The 27,885-nt window shown below is 43.6% G+C and overlaps 4 protein-coding genes across 12 annotated transcripts in view; 1 reads left to right on the plus strand and 3 right to left on the minus strand.

Annotated features, from left to right (window-relative positions):
* Positions 1–6,021, plus strand: part of Fam149b1 (family with sequence similarity 149 member B1) — a 34,612-nt gene extending 28,591 nt beyond the window's left edge. For 2 of the 3 annotated variants that reach the window (XM_034498056.2, XM_034498058.2), the window contains 2 exons: positions 3,979–4,051; positions 5,449–6,021. In XM_034498056.2, coding sequence (XP_034353947.1) covers positions 3,979–4,051; positions 5,449–5,516 — 141 coding nt within the window. In that variant the 3' untranslated portion in view covers positions 5,517–6,021. The remainder of the gene's footprint in view (positions 1–3,978; positions 4,052–5,448) is intronic. The other variant, XM_034498057.2, reaches the window with a different exon arrangement.
* A 1,424-nt stretch (positions 6,022–7,445) lies between these two features.
* Dnajc9 (DnaJ heat shock protein family (Hsp40) member C9) lies at positions 7,446–11,413 on the minus strand. The gene is made up of 5 exons (XM_034499217.2): positions 11,118–11,413; positions 10,814–10,954; positions 10,471–10,725; positions 8,402–8,488; positions 7,446–8,075 (listed from the first exon to the last, which is right to left on the minus strand). The coding sequence occupies exons 1-5, from the start codon at positions 11,295–11,297 to the stop codon at positions 7,959–7,961; spliced, it is 780 nt and encodes a 259-aa protein (XP_034355108.1). The 5' UTR covers positions 11,298–11,413; the 3' UTR covers positions 7,446–7,958.
* Positions 11,414–13,722: 2,309 nt separating this feature from the next.
* On the minus strand, positions 13,723–15,788 carry Mrps16 (mitochondrial ribosomal protein S16). Its single transcript, XM_034499153.2, has 3 exons — positions 15,580–15,788; positions 14,427–14,687; positions 13,723–13,958 (listed from the first exon to the last, which is right to left on the minus strand). Exons 1-3 carry the CDS (start codon positions 15,590–15,592, stop codon positions 13,825–13,827), a joined length of 408 nt encoding a protein of 135 aa, XP_034355044.1. The 5' UTR covers positions 15,593–15,788; the 3' UTR covers positions 13,723–13,824.
* Positions 15,789–16,255: 467 nt separating this feature from the next.
* The window catches only part of Cfap70 (cilia and flagella associated protein 70), a 56,407-nt gene continuing 44,777 nt past the window's right edge, over positions 16,256–27,885 (minus strand). For 3 of the 7 annotated variants that reach the window (XM_076931203.1, XM_034499182.2, XM_076931200.1), the window contains 9 exons: positions 26,767–26,835; positions 26,180–26,338; positions 25,438–25,559; positions 22,368–22,520; positions 21,618–21,779; positions 19,349–19,438; positions 17,014–17,115; positions 16,726–16,773; positions 16,256–16,472 (listed from right to left, as the gene is read on the minus strand). In XM_076931203.1, coding sequence (XP_076787318.1) covers positions 16,392–16,472; positions 16,726–16,773; positions 17,014–17,115; positions 19,349–19,438; positions 21,618–21,779; positions 22,368–22,520; positions 25,438–25,559; positions 26,180–26,338; positions 26,767–26,835 — 986 coding nt within the window. In that variant the 3' untranslated portion in view covers positions 16,256–16,391. Of the gene's footprint in view, positions 16,473–16,725; positions 16,774–17,013; positions 17,116–19,348; positions 19,439–21,617; positions 21,780–22,234; positions 22,521–25,437; positions 25,560–26,179; positions 26,339–26,766; positions 26,836–27,885 lie in introns of those variants that run through there. The other 4 variants (XM_076931202.1, XM_076931201.1, XM_076931205.1 and 1 more) reach the window with 4 other exon arrangements.

The following is a 27,885-nucleotide window of genomic DNA, read 5'->3' on the forward strand; positions in this document are numbered from 1 at the left end:
TGTGGCAAGAAGGCTTGCCAAGCATAGGGAAATGATTGAGTGCATACTGAGTGCTTACCTAGGGATTCTATGAACTGTGGCAGTTTTCAGAATGGCAGCATTTGTAGCTCATGTACCCAACTTGACCCTTGGACCAGCTACTACCAGTGGTGGGAGCGTGTATTTGTATGTTTCACAGGGCTCCCACAACAAATGACCACAACGTGGGCAGCCGAAACAACAGAAATGTATCACTCTTACAACTACAGAAACTGGAAGCTCTCTGCAAGCTTTAGAGAGGAACCTTTCTTTCTTTTTTATTGGATATTTTATTTATTTACAATACAGATGTCATCCCTTTTCCCCATTTCCCCTCCCTAGAACCCCCTATCCTATACACTTTCTTTCTTTATGCTTTTATACCATTTTGATTACATGCATGTATCAAGGTCAGTTCTAGGTTGAGGGTCTAGCAATACAATAGATGCAAATAGTCAAGGAACAAGCAATACTATAAACACAAATAGTTGAAGAAAAAGCAAGGCATTAAACCCAGTTACGTGAACACTCCCGTGATCACTGTTTCTAAGGGCTCCTCAGGATGACCAAAGTATCTAAGCCTACTTCTCTATCCTAGCCCAAGGTTATTTTCATGTCTGAAGCCTACTTCCTTGTTCTGGCCTAAAATTTAGATTCCTGTCTGAAATTCTTTGTTCTAGCCTAATATTTAGATTTCTGCCTGAGCTGGGCAATGGTGGCGCAGGCCTTTAATCCCAGCACTTGGGAGGCAGAGGCAGGCGGATTTCTGAGTTCGAGGCCAGCCTGGTCTACAGAGTGAGTTCCAGGACAGCCAGGGCTACACAGAGAAACCCTGTCTTAGGTCATTCTGACAAGAATGCCTTCCTTACCCGTCATGGAATATACGTTATCAAAGTCAATGCATTTATGTCTTAGGTTGGTAAGGCTCTGTGCAGAATCTTACCTGTCCTTGGCTTGCCAGCCTGTTAATTTAATAACTCTGTCTGGGGGTCCTCTTTCAGGTTTAAGCCATGTACTTTGGCTGCAAACATGTTGATGTTGTTAAAGATAAGCTTTAACACGATGGGCAGGAATAAAAGTATTCCCAGGACAAGAAGGGCTAGCCTGATCAAGCTATATATGCCATTCCTGAGGTTTGACCAAAATGGAAATACTGAGCTCAGGCCATGGATAATTTTATTGGCATTATCTGCAGCATCAAAGGTCAACAGAGCAGCATTCTTTAAATTCATAATCTCACTATGCAAAGTTAACACACCCAGAGAGGTGTTGGGATTATGCTGAATATCCTACAGGTGTCTTTAAACTTTTTTCTAATTATAATGACAATCATTGTGAATTTCAAAAGTAACACTACTCCAATGACACTACTCCTAACTCTTGAACCCTGAACCTCCTTCAGATAATTTGAATGGGTTCTAGAGCATCATTTGTTGTTCCAGATGCCTATATAAATGCTTTTGTATACTCAATACATTAGTAACATTTTTTTTTTGCTAGATGGTTAACAAAAATAGTTGTCTTAACTCCTTGTGTCAATGCTATTGCAGAAGCAGTGGTGCTAGCAATTAATGGAATTAAAGCTGTTATACCAGCAATAATCAGGCTTCTGCTTAAAGCCTAACTCACTTCTTCCAGCACTTTCAAGCTTTTTTCAGCGAATCAAGATTTTCTAATACTCAGGGCAGTGAGACAAAAGCTGGTTAATAGACCCCCACAACAGACATGGCAGGTTTCAACACACTAACATAATTGGAAATTATACAGTCAATGCAGCTTACAATAAATGCTGTAGGAGACAAAACCAATTTTAGCTTGACAATTAAAAGAGCCTTAAAACATGCACTAACCCTTGTTTGAAATCCAGATCCTGTCCCAACATTATCTCTTGCTATCCTAACATCATAGTGAGCTAAAGCTATCCTCCAAATATGTCTCTGACAGTGTCCAGATCCAGCGAGAAGAACATTTCTTATCTCTCCTAAGCTTTTATGGTTGTCTGCAATGCTTGGGCAGGATGGGTGTGCAGCCTAGCCTAATAGATAAGCCCCAGATCCCAGTGAGAAACTCTGTTGCCAAAACAAGGTGGGCAGCTCCTGAGAACCACACCAAAGGTGGGAGCCTGCCATGTGCACACCTGTGGGTACACGCTTACATTGCTCATAGACACAAAGAAAAATTAATTTAAAAAAACAGTTGAGGTTAGAGAGCTAGTTCAGTTGTTAAAACATTGTCTTTTCGATTCTCAGCACCCACATGGCAGCTCATAAGTGTCTATAACTTCCTGGTGATACATATAGTCAAAGTGCCTATTTCAATAAAACAAAAATTAAAAGAAAATAGCCATTGAATTTATAGTCCACTCTAAAATATGACTTCACCTTAACTTGATTACTTATGCAAAGAAATGGTTTTCTAAATCACATTCACAAGTTCCAGGATGATGTGAGTTTTGAAGGGCACTCACTATTCAACTCAGAATTTCATGAGACTCGAGTTAAGAGGGAAGTCAAGAAAAGGCCAAAAGAGAAATGAAGTTCTAGTTCATAGATTCACTGTGAATCCTGGAAGCCTATGAACTTCTGAATCGGTTTCATAATTGATCAGACCATTTGTTAAGCAATGTTTATGTTCTGTATGTTCTTTCCTTTCAGAATTTAGTTTTAGTTGCTTTAGGAATAAAACTGAACATATGAAAGCACTTAGGAGTGTCTTTAAAAAATAAGCTTATTTTATAACAGTAAAAATTGCCTGCCTTAGCATTATTTTCCCTATTCCCTCTCAGTAAGATAGAGTAGCAGCTCAATATAACTGAAAGTGTGCGTGCTGAGCCATAGAACTGGAGCCATTGCCTGGAACCCTGTTCTTTGGTGCTTTTATCTAGGCTAGGAGTCATTAAATCTTGGTCTGTGATCTCTGCAAGGGCTACTGCCTGTTTTTGTAGATAATACTTTATTGAAGCAGACTCACCAAGCTCATTTGTCTATGGCTACTTTTACCTTTTACTTTTCAACAGCCATGGTAAGTTATTGCAATTGCTGCCATGTGGGCCCTAAAGCAATCTGCTAATCCCTCACCTTTCTGTTGTTTTGGCTGCCCACGTTGTGGTCATTTGTTGTGGGAGCCCTGTGAAACATACAAATACACGCTCCCACCACTGTTAGTAGATAGTTCAAGGGTCAAGTTGGGTACATGAGCTACAAATGCTGCCATTCTGAAAACTGCTGCAGAACATGGAATCTCTAGGTACTGTCCCCTCACAACAGTGCTATTTAAATAGCACACTGTAACATCAGATGGCATGCTTTTGGATGTTGCAAACCTGCAATCCCAATACAGTGGAGGCAAAATAAAATATCTTTTTGTATCTGACTGCAACATTACACCATATAGATTTGTAAATGCTAAGATTTTCTGAAAAATGAAGTAATAGTTGCAGAACATACAGTTCCTACAAGTTAGCAATTTGCTTTGTGACAATCTAGCTTGGAATATTCTACTTGGAATTCAATACAGGTTGGCAGATGAATTTTTCATTGTTAACGTCAAGGTTTTCTTCTGTGTGGTGGTTTGAGTGAGATGTTCCCCATAGTCTAGGGCATTTGAGTACTTGGTCCCTAGCCAGAGAGGCTGTGTGGGCAGTTGAGGAGATATGGCCTGCCTGGGGGAAGTTTATCAATTGATGGTGTGTGCGAGTTTAAAGATTCCTACCAGTTGCTAGATAGATCTCTCTGCTTCCTGCTTGCTTGCAGTTGAAAATGTGGCTTCTCAGCTGTTCTGCCACCATGCTTTCTGCTTCCCTTCCTCGATGGCCTCAACAAACCTTTCCTTCTTTTAGTTGCCTTGCTCATGTTTATCAAAGCAGCAAAGGAACTAATATACTCTGTAAGCCTCAAACAAGTATCTTTTGAGAGAAGCTACATCCTAAGATGCCTTTTCTTTTCTTTTCTTTTCTTTTAGCCAGACACACAGTACCGAAGTTCATGTGCATCTGAGTATCCTCATCAGGCTCGACCTGGCAGGGGGTCTGCAGGTACAGATGGGCTGCAGTTCTTGCTTTTATCTTCTTTATTCCTACATATCTTCCTTTCCTGCAGCCTTTTCTAGATTTAGTTGTCCCCCATCTTTTATACCCCAAGATGGGTATAAAAGAAAGGCCAACTGCTCAAAGCTAAAAAGTTCCTGATTTCTGCTTTTTTAAAAACTACCAAGTAGCTGGGCGGTGGTGGTGCACACCTTTAATCCCAGCACTTGGGAGGCAGAGGCAGGCAGATTTCTGAGTTTGAGGCCAGCCTGGTCTACAGAGTGAGTTCCAGGACAGCCAGAGCGATACAGAGAAACCCTGTCTTAAAACCCTCCACTGCTCCCCCCTAAAAAAACAAGTAAATTGATCTTTAAGGTAAATACTGTTTGTTTTTAACAAAAATATTTGAAGGACCAGAAAAAAAAAAATGGCTCAGTGGTTTTAAGAGTACTTGTTGTTCTTCCAGAGAGCCTAAGGTTCTAGTATCCATGTCAGGCAACTGACATCCACCTGTAAGTCCAGTTCCAAGAGCTCAGACTCCGTCTTCTGGCCCCCATAGGTACCTGTACATGTGTGGCATACACTCTCAGGCACACAGGCACACACACAGGCACACAGGCACACACACACACACACACACACAGGCACACACACACACAGGCACACACACACACACAGGCACACACACACACACACACACACGCACACGCACACGCACACACACACAGGCACACACACACACACACACACACACACACACCTTTTTTGACTTTCAAGACAGGCTTTCACTGTGTAGCCCTGGCTGTCCTGGAACTCACTCCATGGACCAGGCTAGCTGGCCTCGAACCTCCTGAGTGCTGGGATTAAAGGCATGTGCCACCACTATCCAGCATGAGTCTTTTCTTTTTAAGCCTCCAGTCTAGTTACTACAGTCAGCTACACTTTGAGTAAGATGTTAATTAGTTTTAACACCTTTAAGTTGTTGAAACGTGCATCTCAGTTTTTAAAGAGTAAGCTCTCAAGCAAAACTAGGCTACAGTTTTGGTTTTGAGACAAAAGTCTCATTTTTTTCAGCCCTGACAGCCCTGGAACAACTATGCAGACCAGGATGACCTTGAAATAAGAGATCCTCCTGTCTCTGCCTCCCCAGTGCTGAAACTGAGAAGTATGTGATACATCCAGCTTCCTTTTACTTCTTAGACTCTAGTAGTTTTCTCAATAGGGTAAACTATTTAAACATAGTTTTTAATGCCTTGGTGAATATATACTTCTCAGTACTTAAGAGACCATCTCCAAATTTAAAGTCCAACTACAAATTTATGTAAAAGTCCTTGAGACATGTGATGTTTATTAACCAAATATAGACCATTTACTAATGTTATTCTGTGCAATTCTGTGTCCAACAGGTCCTCAGTCACATGGGTCTACAAAACCTCAGAGCAGAGGTGGGCCCATCTCTAGAACCAGGCAGTGATCATAGGGCAAGTGAGACCTGCAAGTTGCAGCAGACTTGAGAACACATGAGAACACATGGAGGCTTTCATGAACCAGCACTCAGGCACCGGATGATGCAAAGCTCCTACAAAAGCAGCTTGGTCCATCAAGAGTTATCTTGGTATAAGTATCCAAGAAATACTACAGAGTATCTGCCAAAGACTGCACGGGTAACTGTCCTATGTGCAGTTACTGTCTTCTTTCAGCTTTAGTTAACCTATTCCATGGGGCAGTAAAGATTGTACCCAAAGACTTGACAATGAAAAACCACCCCAAATCACTGCTCATGTTGTCTGTAACCAATCACCTGTTTGATTCTCGTACAATTCAGTGAGATTACATACAAATGATTCAGATCACTGGGTTCAGAATATTTCTGCTTATTCTAATTTTTGGAGAACTGCAGTTTTAACATATTTTTTAGGAGAAATTGCTGCCAACAATCTGATATATTCATCAAATAAATGTCATTCCTAAACTTGGAAGTTCTTTATTACATTCTTAATTATTTTTGTGTATATGAATGGCAGGGAGGAACATACACATGTGGTCAGAGAACTCTCAGGAGTCAGTCCGAGGGCTGAACTAAGATCATTAGACTTGGGGAGGTGAGGGGGGTGGGGGTAGGTGCCTTTACCTGATGAACAATCTTCCTAGCCAAGCTTTCTCTTTAAAAAGCAGAACAAAAGTAAGATCTAACTAAAGGTATCAACACTGGTATAAACTAATGTTTCTTTCCTAGGTCAGCCTTACATGTCAGCTTGACATCAGTCTTTGTGTGTTCATATTTGTGCAGTTGTGTAGGCAGAGATCACTGGGTGCCCTTCCTAATTGTTTCTCCATCTCATATTTTGAGATAGGATCTCTCACTGAACTTGGAGATCCTCGTCTGTGCACCAAGATAGGTTTGTTTTGCTCTGTCAGTAGTAGGGATCCAGACTCAGTCTTCATGCTTGTAAGCACTTCCTCTGAGCCAGTTCTCCATTCACAGAGCAGTGGGACTGAAGAACTTCTTCCTCTGGTTCCACCACCAGCTTCTCGATGGAACTAGGAACACAGCAATGGTGTCAACTATGACTTGAGTCTGTCTTAAAATGCCACTATTGCGTTAATCATCACACCACTTTGACATTACTAATTTTCAAAGTGGCTAAATTCAAATGGCTGTCCACTGAATCTTAAATCATTCCAAGTTCTTTTGCTATGAAATAGATGTTTCAAATAACCCAGTTATATATTAATTAGTTCTATTGTGCTTGTGATCACAAACTAAATGTGTGATGTGTCCGCCTTAAATTATAATGCTCAATGGGAAGAGGCTTATTACACGCATGATATAAATCAAGACTTGATAGTCAATACAAATATACCACATATTGTAGTGTATAGTTATCAACTCAAGATGTAAATGAAAATCTTTGTCTCAAATCTGTACAATGAATACACTGTTACCAGATCTACATTCATGGCCTCTCTGAGCAGCTATGACTCGGCGTAGCCTCAGGTCACTTAGCCTAGTTTCTTACCCTTCTGTGTGTGTCCCCTCAAAGCTAGTTAGTATCCATCTTCAAAACCCTGAGTATAGTTATACATAGCAAATTGCAGGCTAATAGCTAGAGCTACACACCGAGACTCATCTGAAGCCACACAAAACAGATCAAAACACATAAAAATCCTGCTGTACTTAATAGATGCAATTTAATGAGTTTGGCTCTCACTCTTGCAGATGAAAAGTTCAGACAAGGTCAGTTAAATACCTATCCCTGTGTCCTGCAAAGACAGGACTGTGACATCTATGAGTGCCAAAGCCAGCCTGTCTGTTGCAATGCTGACTAGATTACTTAAGTCTTTTAAATAAAACACTTTATGTTTATAGACCAATGGTGTCATTTAAATAATCCACCAGACCTTTGTTATTTTTTCTTTATTTAGCCATATACAATCTTATGAAGAAGTTTGCAATAATATGAAAACCCACGTCTCCTACTAGAAGGACAGAAGACAAAACCTAATGGTAGAACAAGAAAAGATCTGTAGGATTAAGACCAAAGCAAGCTGGCATTTATTTAGAAGACAGCTGTTCAGCACGTGTCCTGAGGGTGTTTTCCATTGGTAGAGTATCTCTTCAGTGCATGCACACCAGCAAGAGCAGTCCACAGTATTTTAGATAGAGCTCTTTGGGCACAAGGCCAACGGAAGCAAATGTCAAACCCACCCTCCCAACCATCACCATTGTACATCCTTCATCTGAAGCCCTCACACAGTGTTAGGTGAATTCTAGAAACTACTAAGATCAGGTTGATGAATCCTGCTTGGCTTAGGCAAGACAGACAACTTCTCTCAAAGGTAACATTATTGGCTGCCATCACCTTGTCTACACCATACCACTGACAAATAAGGACCCGTGAAGAGAAAAATTCCATTATTTCTTTTCCTTCTTGAGTGCTGTTCTTTTCCCGCCTTTGGAAGGTTTGCAGTATTTTGCCTCCATTTGAGCCAGAAAATTGTCCATTTCCTTTTGCCGATCCTTTTGTCTGCTCTGTTTGAGAAGTTAAAACATAGCTTTCAAAATGCAACACTGTCCGCTGAGACAAAGTATTTCATCATTAGGAGGGGTTGGGGTAAAGCACACCAGTGACTAATAACAGTTTTGTGCTTCCTCTGTAGTGGTGAGAGCTGTCTTTTTTTGGGGGGGGGGAATTTACTGAACTGTACATTCTCAAAAGCATAAATTATATGTAACTGTACCTTAAAAGAAAAACAAAAACAAAAAAAACAAAAAAAAAAAAAAACCAACCTGAAATCCATTCCAAGCAGTATACACAATAATCATGAGGGGCCTGTGAGGGAGCCCGCCACATTTACCTGGATGAGTGCTTTCAGGTTATCCACTCCTTCTTCCAGCCCAAGCTCCTTTCTGGTCAACTCTGCTTCTTTAGCCTCTTCCTGAGCCTGAACAGGAAGCTTTCATCAGACTCCATGGCAATCAAGAAATAAAAGAAACACATTTTTCTTCCCCTTAAAGAAAATGTTAAGAGCTGGAGTTCTATGAACTGCTTAGGGCAAGCAGTCTGACACCTTCTATTTTATCCCCAGTTCTACTTCCTAGAGATCACAAGTACTTCAGATCCCAAATCATATGACGACACAAAGGAACCTACTAGATGAACCGAAGGGTCACAGAGCCAGGTACCAGGCACTTCGGGGTCTTCATCTGAAACCTCACTGGTGGCAGCCTTGTGAGCTGCAGAGATTTAAAGGCTTTCTCTGGAGCTGGCTAGCTGTCCCAGCTGAGAGCAGCATGTTCCAGAGGACGTGCCCAGCACCCACATCAGGTTGTCTGTCACTCTAGCTCCAGGGAATCAAGAGCCTCTTCTGGCTGTGGGCACCCACACTCGTGCACTCACAAAGGCAGGCACAAATACATGCAAACACACACACACATTTAAAATGTTTTCTGAGTAGTCAGAAAAAACATCAGCAAATTCAGTTTTAGCCTTTCTTTACCTGATTTCAAAGCTGTCTTCATTTAACAAAATTTGCCAAAATACCACAACAGCTAACAGCAACAACTGTGAGGCCCTAACTCATTGTAAAACTTTCCAAGTAGCAAAGAATTCCATTACCACTGGGAATAATGATAAACTGGGATCTTGTTATTCCAGAACAAAAACAAGTTTTGTTTTATTATGGTCTCTTAAAATTCAGCATCCTTTAATCCCTATACACAGCTTTCAAACTTCCTTTCCCCCCTCGAATTCTAAGTTTGTCAAACCAAAAACCTAATACAGCTGATCTGTTTTACATGAGAAAATAATTAACAAGCAGCAGCCATGACTCTAAGCCATGAAACAGGGTGGCAGTCTTTTCTCTGTAAAGCAGCCCCTTAAACTCACCCTAAACTCTAAGGTCAGTTTATCTCTCTGCATGTTCTTGTTCTAAAAGCTCCAGGTCTTTGCCCATCAACTTGAGCCACACAAAAGACAACTCAAGTACCCACCAGACACCTAACATGGTAAATTGCCAGCTCTCCAGGCAGCTCCAATTGTGAAAGCCAAGATGAAGCAACTGTTGCTCTAAACAGCAACCCAGGGTAATTTTTCCAAAGAGCACAAGCAGAGATGTTTGCTACCTTCAACTTCTCAGCCATCATCCCCACTATTCCTGGTTAAACAGGGCGGAAGGTATGAAGAATCACAAGTCCCAATCCTAAATTCTAGGCAATTGTGTTCCTCAGAATGAGGACAGGAGAGACCACCTAGTGATTACTTTGAGAGCTGGAGTTATAGACCGTTGTGAGCCACCACCCAGCCTTGGTCCTGGAGGTTAAACTTGGGTCTCTGAAAGAGCCATCTTTCCAGCCCCTTCGTTGTGTGTGTGTGTGTTTTTAAAATAATTATATGTATTTACAGGATTTTTTTAAAAATGTGTTTTCTTCCCTTCTTCTGGGCAGTTTTGGAGAATTAGGAACCTCCCACATAGCAGCCAACCAAGGCAGCACAGATTCATACACCAAAGCCTAATCTCAAAAGCGGCAATCCTCAGTTAGCCTCCTCAGTGTTAAAGTATTGGGAGCACCACCCCACCATTCTACACTTCTAACAACACACAATCACTGCCATCGTCTCCGTGTTCACTAACCACACAAGGCTCACAGCCTTGTAACCAGGCTCCATACAGCCAAGCTACAAGGACTGTTTCACATGAAAAGTTTTTCAGAATCACTCTAGGGTGACTTCAAACAATCCATAAAGTGGAATCATTTTCAGCACGACATACCAAAATAAACAGGGTTTTCTTCCTGACCATCTAGTTAGAGATCACTGCTGCAGGTAAGCAGCTTGTTATTTCGGAAGTCTTTATTTCCATCGGTGTAAATACACCAAGACCCCCTTTGTTTGAAGCAACTGAGATATATTATGAACAACACTCACCCTTCTTTTCCTTGCATTCATCTTTTGTTTAGACTCTTTGACGAAGGCATTGTAGGATGGAACCTCCTTGGCATCAATAGCTTTTTGAATGATGTTTCTTATCCTGGGTTCATCTGTGTATTGTACACAAAGCACAGACTCCATGATCTGATCCATGTTGCCCTTGAAGTCCAGATAGGCCTGCTTAATATCGTTTAGCTCTTCTTCAGAGCCTTTGTATGTCTTTTCAAAAGCTTGAATATCCTCTAGCGATATCTAATAACAAAGAAGACTGCTTTAACTTCGCGAATTGTTCTTGTGGACTGAATGATGGGAATTAGTCAAAGCCACTAAAGCTCTTTACCTTTTTAAAGAGTAATCTCCAATACGCATCCCAGTCCCGGTCTTGGCTGAGGCCAGCAGAGTCTTCGTCCACTGTCCCCTGTTCATCGTACACTGCTTTCTGTTCCTTGTCACTCAGAACCGCATAGACTCTCCCCAAGATCTGCAAGCAGAGCATCCAAAAGTCACCCTGAACCTCCCACTGAAACAGGGCAGCTAGAAAAGCTTAAAAATGCCAGGCCGAGGATCAGCAGTGAGCTGTCCTAGGAGTGGGGGCCCTGAGAGAGCACAAGTCGGGGTAGCCGTCCGAACGCGGGCCCACAAACCTGGAAGCGGCGGGTGGCGTCCTCTTTCTGGTCCTCCTCTACTCTGTCAGGGTGCACTTGCAGGGACACCTTGTGGTAGCCGCGTCGGACCTCGCCGTCGGAAGCCTCGCGCCGCACGCCCAGCACCTGGTAGAGGTCGGCGGTGCCAAACACCTCCTCGCACAGCTCCAGCAGCCCCATGCCGGGGAAGAGGCTGCTCCGCCGCGAACTCAGCGAAGCTGTAGCCACAGGCGCTCCGCCCGCCTGCCGCCTTTTCCCGCCCAAATAGCTCTGGGCGCCTGCGTCACAGGCGCGCCGGGGGCGGGACCAGCCGCACTTTACGGCAGCCGCAAAGCAGCCTCGCGCCCTCGGCTGCGAAGTAAGATTCGGCCCGCAGCGTAAGGAGGGTGGTGTCTTCTGGAGCGGAGGCACGCCCCCTCCCCTCCCCCCCCCCCCCCCCGCCCGCCCGCCCGCCCGCCACAGCTGCCCCTCCTCTCTGTTCCCTGCACAGACGCTCACTGACACGTGAAAGTACACAACAGACCGAAAGTTTTCCTAATAGAAAGCGGTTACTCGGGCTGGCAAGGATGCTCAGCGGGTTGAAGGGCTTGCCACCAGACCTGACGACCACTGGGACCCATAGAGTGGTAGAAGAGAACAGACTCCATCAAGTTGTCTTTTGGCCTACACACACACACACACACACACACACACACTATCATACAAAATTAGGAAAATAAAATACAAGTGGTTATGTATCAAAGTTGAGAAACTTAACATGTTCAACCCAAAGGTTAATGTGTTTTGTTTTTAATGTTGTTTTTGTTTGTTTTACTCTGTATTCAGAGTACAGCTCTAGGCTCAGATGACGTCATCTGAGATAAATCCCTCAGTCCATTCAGGGATAAGCCTGTATCAAACAAAATGCACAAAGCACAACTTTTAAGAATGTCTTTTATCTTACAGGATGTGTATCTTTGGCAGCACAGAATCAATCCCACTTGCCTGCTCCAATCACCTCATACATCGATGGACCTAATTGCATCAACTCATTCTCTCATTTTAAATATTTCAGTGCTTCCTCGGCTGGCTTTTCCCTCTCCTCAGATCTACAAATCAAGGTCAACTAAAGTCAGTCCCTCTCTTACCTACTTTCAAAGTCCCTTCGTGCCCAGTGAAGGAAAACCAGCAGCCACACCAGATGGAAAGCAACCTCTGAATGTACATTAGTAACTATTCTCAGAACCCAGATAAGACAGGCCAGAGCATTAGCAGGCTCCAGAACATTCTCTATGAACTTAGCCTTATGAACTCTAGAACTTGAAACCTACATTATCCAGCATGTGAAAAGCAAACATGTAATTCATGCTTGCAGCTGTAGAATCCCATCGTTCTGGGGCAGTAAGGCAGATGTTACATTTTATTTCATATAGCCTGTCATTTACATACTGAACTCATGATACATAAACACAATTCTGCCACTGACTTTGTTCTGTGTATGTGTGCACATTCATGTATAGTTAAAGTGGGCGTGTGCATGCTTTAACACACATGAAGGCCAGAGAACGGCCTTAAGTGTCAGTCTTTACTTTCTTCCTCATTTGAGACAACATGTCCTGTGTTGTTTTTCCACTGTGCATACCAGCTCGCTCATGAGTGTCTGAGGATTTCTTTGTCCCTGTAAGATGCCGCTACTACAAACTCTTTACTTCCTGTCCAGCTATTACATGGGTTCTAAGGATTTGAACTCAGTACCTCAGAGCTGAGGTAAAAGTAAAGCACTTCTACCCCAAGCCATCTTCTAGGCTTCTATCACTGACATTGAAAGTAAACTTTGGAAAAGCTGTCTTTTCATTTTTCCATTCATATAGGCAATATTTTATATAGGAAAATACTCTGTAGGTATTTGTAGGTATACGGAGTTTACCAAATTGCTATAAACCTTTCCTACTCCTGAGGCATAGCCTCCCTCCTCATCTGTAAGCATGGTTATAACTGACCCACGGTTGTGATACATAATACACAGCAACAGAGTCTCAACACAGAGATGACTATGCGAAGGGGCTGTGTGTTAGCTTCCTTCTAACTACTCTTTAAAAGGTAGTAGAGCATGCCTTTATTTCCAGCATTCAGCAGGCAGAGGCAGGTGATCTCTCTGGTTAAAGGCCAGCCTGGCATACAAAGCAAGTTCTATTACAGAGAAACCAGTCTCAGAAAAGAAAAGAAAACAAAACAAAACAAAAACAACAACAACAACAAAAAAAATAGGTAAGGCTATTAAAGCCCCAAAGCAAACTTTACATCCAGTCTTTGTAAACCTGAGCTCATGTGTCAAAGAAACAATATAAATCCCCATTAACACAGACAATAATAAACAAGGTGATTGATCCCAAGTGATTAAGGAAACATTTGGGCCAGGTACAGAAGCTCTACCTGTAATCCCAGAACTCAGGAGACAGGGGCAAGAGGAGAGCTACAAGTTCAAAGTCAGGCTGGTCTATATACCACACAAAACAAACTCCACACCAGCCAAGGATGCAGAGCGAAACCCTGTCTTTTTGTCTTTTCTAACATCAGACAAAAACAAACCTCTCTGACCCCTTGCTCAGGCTATGCCAGAAGATCATGACTTAGAAAACTCCATTTATTGATCCTCAAACCCAACACAAAATGCTATGCACAAGTTGTACAGGCTCTTGACCTTGCGGCCACAGCCATGTTCACTCAGTCAGCTTGCTTCTGTCTCTTCGGGCTCCGAGTCTGCTTTCTGAGATGCTAAGAGGGCCTCTCGTGCTCTCTTCCTCCGGAGTCTCTCAGCATGGGTGATCATCATTGGATGCAGGGGGAAAAAGCCAGAAAGACCTAAAAGCAACAAGATTTCCATTATAATGTTGCACGTGCCAATGCTTCCAAGAATGTGCTTCCCAGAACTGAGACCCAGCACCTGATCCACAGCATAGACAAGAAATAGGCTCCTGGCTTGGCAAGCTCACTGTCTACTTCCTAACACCCTTCTCACAGATAGATGGGTGGACAGATGGACGGACGGATGGATAGATAGATAGATAGATAGATAGATAGATAGATAAACTGACAGGCACCCAAGTCACATTTGTTCCATTTTTTTGCACAAAAACCCAGTCACTTGGAGTCTTCTAAAGGAGACCACAAAAGGGGTCTCCAGATTTGAAAAGGACAGTTACATCACTTCACCTCCCAGTCCTGTCTATTGCAATGAGGATGGAATAAAAACCAGTCTTCTTTTTCATTATCCCAGAGTTGACCACACTATAAAATCTCTTAAATTATCTAAGCTCAGAGATAGTTTACCTAGGAGTTTCTCCATAGGCTTAGAGAGGTGAGCCCCACAGCCAATCCAATGCCGGATCCGGTCCAGGTTGAGAGCAACTAGTTTTTCTCCGTGACTATTGGGCAGTGGATCATAGGAGCCCAACTGCTCCACAAATCGGCCATCCCTGGGACACTTGTTGTGAGCAGCCACAATGCGGTAAAAAGGCCGGTTGGTGCAGCCACCCAAAGCAAGGCGTATGGTTAGGTGGCCCCCGTGGTAGGCTTTGCAGAAAACGGTTGCTGTAGAGAAACAGCTGGTTAGACGCAAAAACATAAGACTCAAAATAGATCATATAAGGTAAAGGCACAACTCCTCCCTCTACTGCAATGTCCTCACTTCTGATCTATGCTGTCCTCCATCCAACTTAGATACAATCTTGTTTGTGAAACTCCTCTTAACCACTTCAGACGGGACATACCTCCTTTTTTTCTAAATTCAAGTAACACAGACTTGCCGATGTTGGGGGCTACTTTATCTTCAGAGACTCCATCTTGTATACAGTCTCCATTTTGTGCTAAGTTAAAGTCTAAAAAACAGCCGAATTCCCAGAAATAGCTTCTGGCCCAAAGTGTCCCATAGGAACTTAGACCACAATACCCCCACGCCCCACCGCAGGCCTTGTTTTTTATGTTTTAAAAGGTTGCCTTGTCTTGTCCCCCAGTGACACGGTTTGGATCCCGAACCCAGCCATCTCCCTTAAATATCATCTTTTTGAATAAAGAAACTTTTGCTGGTTCGAACTTGGTTTTCATAGTGGATTGTTTCCCAAATTCTCGGATCCTAACACCACTTACTAAGCTGTGACCTTGTCATACCTCATCTGCAAAACGATTTCTACGATTTGCGGTTTAAAAAAAAAAAAAAAAAAAAAAAAAAAACTGAGAGAGGCTGAGCATGGTGACGCACGCCTCTAATCACAGCACATTTGGAAGGCAGAGGCAAACGGTTGTCTAGGAAGGAGTTCGAAGCCAGCCTGTCTTTATACTGCGAGTTCCAGGCCAGCCAGAGTTACACAGTGAGACCATCGCCAAAAGCAGAACGGACTGAGAAGCAGTTCCACTGGAAGGCAGTGTGGCCGCGCCTAGCCCGGGTCGCCGCAGCCCGCACCGCCCGCAAGCCCCGCGCACTCACTAAGGTGGACCATAGTGCTCCGGTAAGCGGCTCTTCGGCTATCCCCCTTGCACAGACCGGCTCCACGGAGCCAGAAGCCTGGAAGAGCGCCCCCAAGTGGCCAAGCGGACACACGCCGCGACAACAACAACACTCTAAAGCCGGAAAGCTATCTGCGGAAGCAGCCGGCCAATCGGCCCGCCCCTTCCGCTTTCTCTTCCAATGCGTACGGGAGTGCGTCAAGACGCCGGCGACTGTTCGTTGGCTGCTGCGGCAGGGGTGTGTCTGTAGGCGTGGGCTGCTGACGGTCTTTAGGTCCTGCGGCGGTGGGGAGTCAGCCCGGCTTGTCCACCGAGATGCTAAGTTCCCTGGAGGCACGTCCATCTTGCGACAGTTCTCATGCCTCCGGAATAGCCTCTGTTCTCTTACCCAGTGACACAGCACAGCTGTATTCTAGGGCCACCTTTGAAGAAGTTGCCTTAATTCCCAAGCCCCAGTAACTAAAGCTTGTCCGGAACCTTGGCGTTGTGCACCTCCAGGGGATCACCTCCAGGCTGATCAGATAAGCTTTCATCAGAAATTGTAATAGTCACACCATTATGCCATATAGCTACCCACAAATAATGTCTATTAATTAGTTATATGATTACATACGAGCATATAAATTATGTGCTACAATACGACTCCAGAAACTCGATAAATTTCTATTTTTTTTAATGTGATCTAATTAATAGCCAACAACTAAAGGGACGCGGGGAATGGGCAGGTTTCATCTGGTGACAATTTGGGAAGGAAAGATGCTTGGGGTTCCATATTAACCACTTGTAAGGCTGTCAGAAAGATGGATTTCCAAAGCCAACCATTTCCTGTACACTGTGGATTTCTTCAAGCAGAGCCTGGTCTTTCAGTTTCAGCTGCAGAAACAAGGCAGGGAAGAAGTCATGTCCAACATACCATGTGGCTTTGAAGAGCCCTAGGATTCGTGAGGCTCCAGATTTGCGGGAGTGGGATGGGCCTTTCCCATAGTCTCTCTTTTTTTCCTTTCCTATATTCTCAACACCCTAGAAGCTCTCATAAAGAATTAGAATGTACTGGTTCTGTGGGTGGAAAGCACTGAGCGCTCTCACAGTCCGTACACTCTCAGAATGGCAATTGTCTGTCTCATACCTTTATTGTGTACTTGTAAGCCTGCTCAGCTTCCAGTTGTCGGCCAACCTGAAAGAAGCACAGCACATTGTTCACAGAACAAGTGTGAATAGGTGATTACTAAGCTCAGTCTTCTTGAGGAGGGACTGCCCCGGGACTGTGCGTGTCCTTTGTCATCAGTAAGTACAATGACAAATCTGGAGCGCCTTAAACTTCAGTTACCTGTTAACAGCCAGCTTACCTTTCTTAGTTGGGCCTTCACCTGATCCCCGGAGAGGGCTTTGTGAAGGGACAATAAGAAACACTCACTTTCAGGCAGACGAGGGCCAGATAGGCCCACACTTCGGCGTTGCAGTTATTCAGCGCATTGGCTTCAGACAGAGCATCCTCAGCTTCAGTGAGCTCCTCCAGCTTGGCAAAAAGGGAGGGTTAGGAGATACAGTCCAAAGTGGTTTCCAGCCAACTAGAGTTGTTAGCATTTCTTCTAGGTTCCACCCCACAGTTACTTGGCAATAGCCAGGTATGCCTGGTTTACTGTTAAAGGGGTTCCCCCTTTTGGCCCCTTCCTCATTCTCAATCTCTTTCTCTCTCTCAATCTCTTCTCTCTCAGACCCCTTCCTTCCTTCCTTTCTTCCCACTCCCTCCCCCCCCCCATGTGTTCCTGGCCCAGCCTTCCCTCCTCTCTTATCTCTCTCCTCCCCATCCCTCTCTTTCTCTGTCTCTGCTCCCTTCTAAACTCCCCTTCCCATGACCTAAATAAACTCTATTCTATTCTGTACTATTGTGTGGCTGGTCCCTCAGAGGGAAGGGATGCCTCAGCATGGGACTGCAGAGGCACCCTCTCCCACCTCACCATACTGTGCCGCTACAAAACATATCCTGGCCTCTTTTATATAAAATACAACAAGAGTCAGCTTAGATGAATCTGCTATTCAGCCAATAGATGTCCATGACCTATACCAGTGCTTTCAAAACAAAACTTCAAAATTCACCAGTGTCTCTTAATTCATATGTAGCATATATTTTATATGTTCTATATAATTATATAACTATTAATAGATATTATTTGTGGATGGATATATGATAGGTATATATCTCTCCTCTAATTTTTTGTTTGATTTTTTTTTTAATTATTTAAGAGTCTGGGTCTTCCTGTTAGTGAAACTCACAGGATTGGCTTGAAAGTCATGTATTTCAGGCTGGCCTTGAACTTGAAACTATCTTCCTTCCTCAGCTGATTCAGACATTGATATTATATTTATGAGCCACGATTTTGTTTTCTGTTTTAAAAGAACAGTGAGTTTCTAAGGCCGTGAAAAGATGAAGCACAGCCTCCCAACCATGTCTGTGTTTTGCCTTGCACTTTAGGTCTTGCTGACACTGTATTCAGTCAACATACATTTGCTGAAGATGTGTTCTCTGCTCAGCAATATACTTGATGCTGAGAACAAAAGTATGTATGTACATATACAGCCCCTGCCCTCAGAGTCCTCACTGCACTGGTAGATATGTAAACAACTCTAATCAAAAATCAAATACATAAACAGTTCTACAAAATAAACATTTCTATAGTAAAAGTACACTTATCATCTAGAGGTGAGACAAAGAGAAATAATATCACATCTACCCTAAAACTGAAGAATAATAGCCTCAGAGAAGAAACATCACTAAATGGACCGTGAGGGATTAGAGTTTATCAGAGGTACAAGGTCAAGAGTTATAAAGGTATGGGGCATGATGGTGTACATGCACATTTAACAACCTTTTGTTTTATTTTCTTGAGACAGAGTCTCACTGCAACCCTGCCTGGCCTGGAACTAGCTGTATAGACCAGACTGGCCTTGGCTTCATAGAGAACCACCTGCTTCTGCCTCCTGAATGATAGGCTCAAAGGCATGTTTACAGTTGTGAAAGTGGTATCCCCAGCCTCAGGCAGGGACTCTGTGAACATGACAGATTATCAATAACATCATGGCTTAGGTAGAAAATCCTGTGTCTGTAATCCCAGTTTTGTTAGGTAAGGGAAAAGATCGGGAGTTCAATGTCACCTTTGGTTATCTAGTGAGTTTGAGACCACCCTGGGTATGTGAGAACTCCATCTTTGGTACTAGGCAAGACAGGAATTGGATTCAAGTTTGAACATGTTAAGGGATTTTCAGATGAGATATGTCGTGTCTAACATTTGACTTGAAAGGCTCCAGAGGGAAAGGCAAAGATGAAGACAATGAGGACCTAAAGTTAATGTCTGCCAAATGAGGGTGACGGTGATAGGGGAGGCATTTTCTTCTCTTTACAACTAAGGACATTTTCAAATTGTCCTTGATAAGAATAATTTTTTTAAAAAGCTAAAAGAAAAACATTGACACTACAACTGTTTGTGTGGCCCTGGGAGCTCACTTCTGTTTCTCTAAGTCTCAAATTTCTCAGGCTAGGTTTTCGTAAGCTTTTTTTTGTTTCCCAAGAATATTTTTAGTCTCCTAGTCCAGGCTTCCGTTTATGAACAATTTTGAAAGACAGTTTTTTTTGTTTGTTTGTTTGTTTTTTTTCATTAGAGCCGACTGCCATCACACCATCACCACAAAATCCCACAATCCACTTGGAGGACCATTGGGCCGGGGCCAGGTTTCTGCCTCTGCTCTCTTACCCGGTAACAGGCAATTCCTAGTCCTAGCCAAGTGAGGCATGAAGGCGATCTCTTACAGGCTTGCATGTACGTTCTCTTTGCGTTCTCATACTGGCAAAAGAAAGTAGCAATAAGCTTCAAACACTGTGTTGCTAAGGTAAACATGAGCTTCTTGACAGTTTTGTTCCAGAATAATCTGAAATTAAGTGAGTCCTTGGATAATATTTTCATGAATACTTTAAAGGAGCTGTTGCAAGCAGATGAGGGGAGTTGGGGAAGGTCGAGTTTCACCTGGGAACAGATCCAAGGATTCAGAACTCATACAGGACATTTTGGGCAAGCACAGTGGTTATTTGAATTCTGTCTAGACTGTATGGACTACATCTTTTCACTTAAAAGTGGCACCATGTGGTGAGGATGGCAGACACAGAGTCTCTGGTCCCTCTGGGAACCTGTTCCCCTAGCAGAAAAGTCTTAACAGTGCTGCGGGAGATATTTAGAGAAATTTAAAAATCAAACTTTTATCCAGATGCAATGCCTACATTTCTAGCTGCCCAGCTTCTAAGAGTTGAGTCCAGAAGTTCAAGGACAGTCTTATACTAAGTTACCATTTTTTTCCAACCTGGTCAATAACAGACTGTTATTACTGGGTCCCTGATGCTGAGAAAATGGCTCTGCCTTTGGTATAAAGGTGGCATGATCATGTAGCCCTTTTTAGGATGGCAATGAAGCAGGAAAAGTCAAGGAAACATGGGGAAGGAAAGAAACGTCCCTGTCCCGGAATCTGTCTGGAAGTCAGAAGCTTCAACTCTGCTGCTAAAATTGGAACCACCCACAGAGATAGCACTTATCTCCTTAGAGACCAGCAAGGGTGCTAAAAACAGGAGGTGGTGTTTCCTTAGCACTGGGAGGGGCTTTAGTTTAACTGCATGGCCACTCCTCTCTCATCCCCAAACCCAAAAGATGCTCCCCATGAAGCCTTGTCAATATCATTTACAAAAGGAAATCCTTTTTTAAAAAAGATTTGTCTTATTTTTAGTCACATGTCTGTGTGTCTGCTTGTGTGAGAGCGAGGCCTGTGCGGGCTGGGATGTAAGATCCCCTGCAACTGGAGTTCCGGGCGGTTTAGAGCTGCCTGGTGTGGGTGCAGGAAATGCACTCTTTGGATGCTGCTACTGTTTTTTGTTGTTGTTTTTTGTTCATTTGTTTCTTTGTTTGTTTCATTTGTTGAGACCTGGTTTCTCTCTATAGTCCTGGCTATTCTGGATCTGTAGATCAGGTTGGACTTGAACTCACAGAGATCCTCCTGCCTCTGTGTCCCAAGTGGTGGGATTAAAAGTGTGTGTGCCACCTTTGCTTGGCTAAAGATTTCTTCTAAAACTGTTCATTTACATATATGAGCATATGCCATGTATGTGCTGATACCCAGGGGTACCTCAAGATGAACTCAGATCCCTTGAAGTTGGAGTTACAGGTGCTTGTGAGCTGCCTGATGTGGGTGCTGGGATCTAAACCTGGGTCCTCTGGAAGAGTAGTATACACTCTCAACCACTGAGCCTTCTCTCAAGCCACAAAAAGGAAACTCTTCAAGTTTAATGAGCCAGGTCGTATTTTAAAAATATTTAATTTTATGTGCATGTTTGTGTGTGCCTGAATATGTCTGTGTGCCATGTGCATGCAGGAGCCTATGGAAATCAGAATCCCTTGGTAGGTGTTTGAGAGCTTTTATGTAAGTGCTGGGATCTAAACCAGGTTCCTCTGCAAAAGGTTCTGCATAGATGCGTGCAGAGCATGTGTTAACCACTTAACCGCTGAGCCACCGCTCCAGCCCCACAACTCAGAATGTTCACTTACAATTTGAACGCCTGATTTTCAAAAACTTGCTTAATCATTAAAGCTTTAAAAAACAAAAACTGACAGCCTAGACTCATACATGTGGATATTGTAAGGACATCCAGAATGCTCTCTGAAGAAGGCCATCCCTATTTGGGATGTGCACTACTCTTAAGTCAGTTTTTCTCTCTCCTTCCCAACTCACATTTAACTAAAGGACGTGCTATTCTGTGTTTCTATTTAACAAACTCCCTAACTCTGCTTCATCCTGACCTGTCCTGAATTTTTTTCTGCAGTGTAGTTAATCATGGATGTGGTTTTACAAAGAGAAGGTCTCTGACAAGCAGAGTGAGGCCGGGAGCTCTTCAGGTTACTGTAGGTGGCAGCGTTGAGCTACTTTGCTCTGGAGCCACGGACAGGGCCTGGACTATAGATCAATACCTTCTCTCTCCCTTACCTCTTTCTCTTCCAGGTAGATGTGTCCCAGGCGTAGGAAGATGAAGTGCATCTCAGAAGCATCAACTACAAAACTAATAGTTCGCTCATAACATTCTTTGGCCTCAGCATGGTTTCCACTCAGGAAGTAGAGATGGCCCTTCACACCCCAGACATTGGGGTTCTGAGGAAGCAGACAAAGAACACACAGGGTGATGTGGTTTTTAAGTCCCTAATGAACTTTGTTAAACATTTAAATCTAGATGAGTGCATTTTTCCTTAAGAGCATGCATACAGAGAGGAAGGACTGTCTTAGTCACGTGGGTGGGTAAGGTCCTGGACATGGTCTCATTCTTGCACTTCTCAAAAGCCATTTTGTCTTTGGGGTGCATAGTAAGACAAATTACTCAAGTATAATCAGCATGATGCTATTAGGAGCAAAGAAAGGTCTAGAGACTTGAAATAATGAGCAACTCCTGCTAAACAACCGCCTATCTGTTCTTTACCTTCTGTAGAACTCATGATTACTTACAGAGACCAAATACACACATAAATATTACCCACACATGACAGAGGTCCCCCTGTGGTGTGGCACCACTACTCTGTTTCCAGACAGAGTATCACGCTGCCCATGCTGACCTCCAGCTCCAGGGCTCATTCTCCCAAGCAGCTGAGACACACACTACTGCGTCCCGCTTTCATCTCTGGTCCAGCATAGAGGGTTCACCCCTTCTTTTTCCCATTCAAAGGCTTTCTCTGGGAAACTCAGTACCAGGTAGTCCATCTGCGCTGCTTGCTGCAGGTACTCCTCTGTCTTGGCAAAGTCTTTCCTGAGAAGGTGTGTCTGGGCCAGAACCAGGTAATACTCACAACTGGGTCCTCCTTGGGGACACAGCAGCTCATGGGCCAGCACTCTGTGCACAAACTGCAAGGAAACCCAGCGGTAAAGAACATAAGGATGGAAGGCAGCTATGCTCACCACTACTCAGCTATTAAAAACAATGAATTTGAGAAAGTCTTAGGTAAATGGATGGAACTAGAAAATATCATCCTGAGTGAGGTAACCCAATTACAAAAGAACACACATGGTATTCACTCACTGATAAGAAGCTTGAAATACCCAAGATTCAACTCACAGACCATATGAAGCTCATGAAGAAGGAAGACCAAAGTGTGGGTGCTTCAGTTCTTCTTAGAGGAGTAACAAAATACAAAGTGTGGGACAGAAACTAAAGGAGGGGCCGTCTGGAGACCATTCCACCTAGGTATCCATCCCATGTGCAGTCACCAAAGGTAGAAGCTGATGTGGATGTCAGGAAGTGCATGCTGACAAGTGCCTGTTATAGCTGTCTCCTTAGAGGTCTACCAGAGCCTGACATATACAGAGGCAGATGCTCACAGCTAACCATTGATCTGACCAAGGGGTTCCCAGTGGAGAAGTCAGAGAGAAGAGTCTGAAGTTGCTGAAAGGGTTTGCAGCCCCATGAGGAGAGCAACAATATCAACCAACCAGAACTCCCAGGGTCTAAACCACCAGCCTGGGAGCACATAGGGAGGGACCCATGACTCCAGCTGTATATGGAGGAGAGGATGGCCTTGTCAGCATAGGTGGGAGAGGAGATCCTTGGTCCCATGAAGGCTTGACACCCAGTTGGGGGAATTCGAGGGTGGGGAGGTGGGAGTGGAGGGATAGGTGGGGGCACATCCTCATAGAAGCAGGATGAGGGGGGATGGGATAGGAGGTTCCTGAGCAGGGGGTGGGGGGAGGAATGGGGTAAAGGGATAAAACCTGAAATGTAAATAAAATATCCAATAAAAAAAATAAATAGAATTAAAACAAAATAATTGTTTTTTTTTATTTTTTGGTTTTTTGAGACAAGGTTTCTCTGTATAGCCTTGGCTGTCCTAGAACTTACTCGGTAGACCAGGCTGGCCTCAAACTCAGAAATCCGCCTGCCTCTGCCTCCCAAGTACTGGGATTAAAGGCGTGTGCCACCACCACCCAGCACAAAATAATTGTTTAAATAAAAAAAGAACATAAGAATGACTGTAGTGCATTAGTTGAGTAGCTTTTAGGGTGGAGGGAGTGTGGCTCTGATGGGAAACAGTGAAGGACATCTTATAGGGTAGAATGACCATCTGCAGGGGTACAGGGACGAGGGAAGCCACAAACAATCAGACAGCAAACACCAACGTTTCCAATGCAGCACAGGCCTTGTGGCCATGAGACTGAGATTCAGAGTGCACTTCGGAGGAGGTGCAGGCAAAGGCACTTCATCAACCTCCCTGCTTACACGTGAAGTAACATTTCCAGACAGTTGACATCTTAAGGAAACTCATAATGAAACAAAACCCACCTCTCTAACATGCTAAGACTTCGGATTTCACAAACACAAACTGCTGCTTTTGCCATAGCACTAAACATTTATGTTTACTAATGCACTTGGGGCTCTTTAGCCCCCTCAAAGGACCTGCCAATCTGGTGCCATCACATGTGCCTGTGACCCTCCCAGGCTTTGCCATCCATTCTAGTCTTAGCCTGAAATTCAGAAGCTTTATGCACACCTTCCCAGGAAACTACCCAGGCAAGATGCACTTGTTCTCTCTACCCGACTCCTGGCACTGACCAGGGAGCTGCATTTATTCACTGAAGAGAAAGATTGTTCCTGCTGGGAAGGGTTCATGTCTAATGTGGTCCAATCCCACCCAGTTCATAATTCTTGAGATTGCGTGCCCTCAAGTGAGGTACATGTTTACAGGATCAGAGTCAACTCCACCAGGTCCCCCTTCCTCCCACGACTTGCTCATGGTACCCCATGTGGGCACGTGATTATTGGATAGACTTCTTTTCTGGGAACAAGACTGATACCCAGATGCTCTGCCTGTGAAAATACGTGTCAGTATATTTGAAAACAGTCATATTCTCTAGCCCAGTTCAAAACATTTTATGTTTATTTGTGTTTGTATGTGTATGTATGTTTGTAGGGATAACAGGAGTTGGGGCACACAGATACCACATTGTGCATATGGAGGTGAGAGAATAACTTACACAAGAGTTAGTTCTCTTCTTCCACCATATGGATTCCAGGAATCAAACTCAAGTCATCAGATTTGGTGGCAAGCCCCTTTACCCACTAAGCCATCTTGCCATACCTATAACCTATAGACTATTTTTACTATTAAAATCATTTAATATTTTAACCCCTTCTCACATGCCACTGTGTATCTGTTTTCAGTTGGTCAGGACATTGTAGGGGGAAGGGGTATAATCACATGCTTATGAATCCCACACTCATAAAGTCCTAAAAGAAAAGGCTCAGGGGCTGACAAGATGGCTCAGTGGGTAAAGGCACTTGCTGCCAAGCCAAATGACCTGAGTTTGATCCCCAGAACCCACATGGTGGGAGGAGAAGGCTGACTTATGCAAGTTGTCCTTTGACCTTACACACATGTGCCTCCTCAGAAATAAGTGAATGCGAAACTATTCTAAACAAGAAAGAAGTCAGGCTGCAGTCACAGAGTCTGACTTTGTTCTGCTGGCCTTCTGCAGGGAGCAAACTTCTCAGTGAGGGCTGCTGATAGCACTGCAGAGGGTGATCGGTGTTTGGATAGTTCTGGCATTTGGTAAGAAACGCCCTGAAGAGAAGATTTGAGGGGTTAGCGATGAACTCAGTGGTGGAGCATGTGCTTAACATGGAGGAGGTCCCGAGCTCAGCCCAGCACCAGAAACGTAGGCTTGGTTTCTGCTGCACACAGATTTAAGTTCACAGGACACTGTTGTGGATAGAGTACACTGTTCCCTGAAATCCTCAGTCTGTGTCCCAGTTCCCAAACATTCTGACCTGTACAGCATTGACCTTCATCAAGAATCGAATGGTTTCCATGAAGATTGTGACAGGAGGCTGGGGAGTGTCGTAATGGGTAGGAGAGAAAAAGGCTGATGAATCTTGACATTTTGATGTTTCTGGAAATAGATCAACAGGATAGAAGACCAGATGCAAATAAGAAACGCCAGAGGTCCAGTTATATTGATAAGGTAGGGAGAAGATTCTGATCTCAGATGAGATAAAAAACCAGAACCTGGAAAGCAGTAGACCATTTCTAGTTATGATCTGGAAAGTGGTCTCAAAGGCCATGGAGCCAGAGGCACTGGGGGTTCTAAGGCAAATCAAGACCACATGAAAGGGCTTCGGAAACTATTCAAAAGGGCCTGGAGATGAAGCAGTCAGTAAAGACCTGAGCTCTGACCTCCATCACCCCACCCTACCCACACACTTAACCAATTAATTTAAAGAAGTATTTAGACCTCCTTGGGTTTGAAACACAATGTATAGATATTCTGAAAATGAAGACTCATTGGAAATTTTCAGTTCTGTTAGCTACTTGTGTGAACAAAATTAGAATCTATACTTATCAGAAGAGTCCCAACACGGGGTCTAGAATTCAGATCCTAGACTAATAGGAAGTGTGGTCAGTGCAACTTCAAGCACTTCAGGATCTCCATACCCATAGTCCTAAGAGTCTTCATGCTCTCCTAGTTGGTTTGCATCCCTCTTTCCAGGGTAAATCTTGTATTCTACTCACCCTTCTTTGTTGTCAGCTCCTTTAATAGCACATTGGATGATTTCTGAGCAAGGGAAGACTCCCGAGGCTGTACAGTGATTATTGGCTCTTGTGATTCAGACTGCGCCTTAGGCGATTCTTCCAAAAACTCGTCTAGACTGGACAAAGCAGTGTTTGGTCCTAAACAGATTAGATTTTGATAAAAAGGAGCTTTTTTCTGGCATTGAAAGGTTATAGGAGAGAAGATGCACAAATGATAAGACAGACATCCCGTAAACACTGAGGGAGCAGGCTAGAGGGTGGGCATCATGAGTAACAGTAAACACCGAGGGAGCAGGCTAGAAGGTGGGCATCGTGAGTGACAAGCACAAAACACCTCCATCCCTTTGAGTCCTTCGTCTTTCCCCCGCAGGCATAGTGACATCACAAGCAGACAATGGAACTGAATGTATCCGATGTGTGAAGACAGGAATTGGGAGGTAAAGGAGAAAGAGAGAAATATGCCCCCATAAGGCACTTCCCACTTTGAAAAGAGGGAAAAAGAGACCACATCAAAGAAACGAAAGAACCATGATGCAAACAATAAAAAGTAAAACAACAAAAAGAACCTTGGGGTTGAGAATGCAGATCCATGGTGAGTCGAGGACTCAGCAGGTGTGAGCTCCTGGGTCTTATCCCTAAATAACAACAAAGGAAAACCTCTTGGCAATTTCTTAGAAGAAGAACAAAACAAAACCAAAAACCCAGTAACTTCAGACACATATGAGATGAAAGCTGAGGGATTACACCAGAAACTGCAACATAACAAAAGATGACAATTTAAAGAGACAGGGGAAATTGTGACAATATTGGAGGGAATAGAAAGATAATGTGGGGGTGGAGAAGTGGCACAGGGGCTTGGGTCACAAACTCCAAGTGGACCTGAGCTTGGTTCCCAGCGCCACATCAGATGGCTCCCGGTTGCCTAGAATGTCTTGGGGATCAGATCCCTCCACAAGCCCCTGAAGTCATGTGGACCCCTGACCCAGACACAGGTACACACATAATTAAAAATAAGATAAAACATTTAAAAACAATATTGTGGGATGAGCATTGGGAGGGAAGAAGATAAAACTATGTCTATTGTGGGTGCTATCAATCATATATATGTTTGGTTGGTTGGTTCATTGGTTTGTTGGTTTTTTTCAAAACAGGGTTTCTTTGTGTAGCTCTGGCTGCCCTGGGATTTGCTCTGTAGACCAGGCTGGCCTCGTGGCCTCAGAGATCCACCTGCCTCTGACTCCTGTGATTAAAAGTGTGGGACACCACATCCAGCTCATAGTCAAAATTTTAAGAAACAACAAAAATAATTAATTTATTAGAGTGGAAAAAAAGGGGGGGAAAGGCTTCCAAGTCCAATAAAAATTATCTGAAACCTAGAAATGACTAGAAGTTTTGTTTACTAAACAGGGCCTCATTAGATAAAATGTTAAAATGTTACTAAAAGAGTAAGAGGAAAACTTGCTCAGTGGAGGGTGTCGTTGCCACACAGGACAGAATGCACTAACATGAAAATGTTAATTATCCCTCAGCTAATCTGTAATTTTAATACAGTCCAAATAAAAATGATAACTACATTTTGAAGATTCACTAAATAAATTCACTATAAAATTCATACAGAGAAATAAAGGTCCACACATAGTCAAGCCAAACAGTCACACGAGAGAAACAGACATGCCAGTTATTAA

This window comes from Arvicanthis niloticus, chromosome 3, assembly GCF_011762505.2.
Source record: "Arvicanthis niloticus isolate mArvNil1 chromosome 3, mArvNil1.pat.X, whole genome shotgun sequence".
Taxonomy (NCBI): Eukaryota; Metazoa; Chordata; class Mammalia; order Rodentia; family Muridae; genus Arvicanthis; species Arvicanthis niloticus.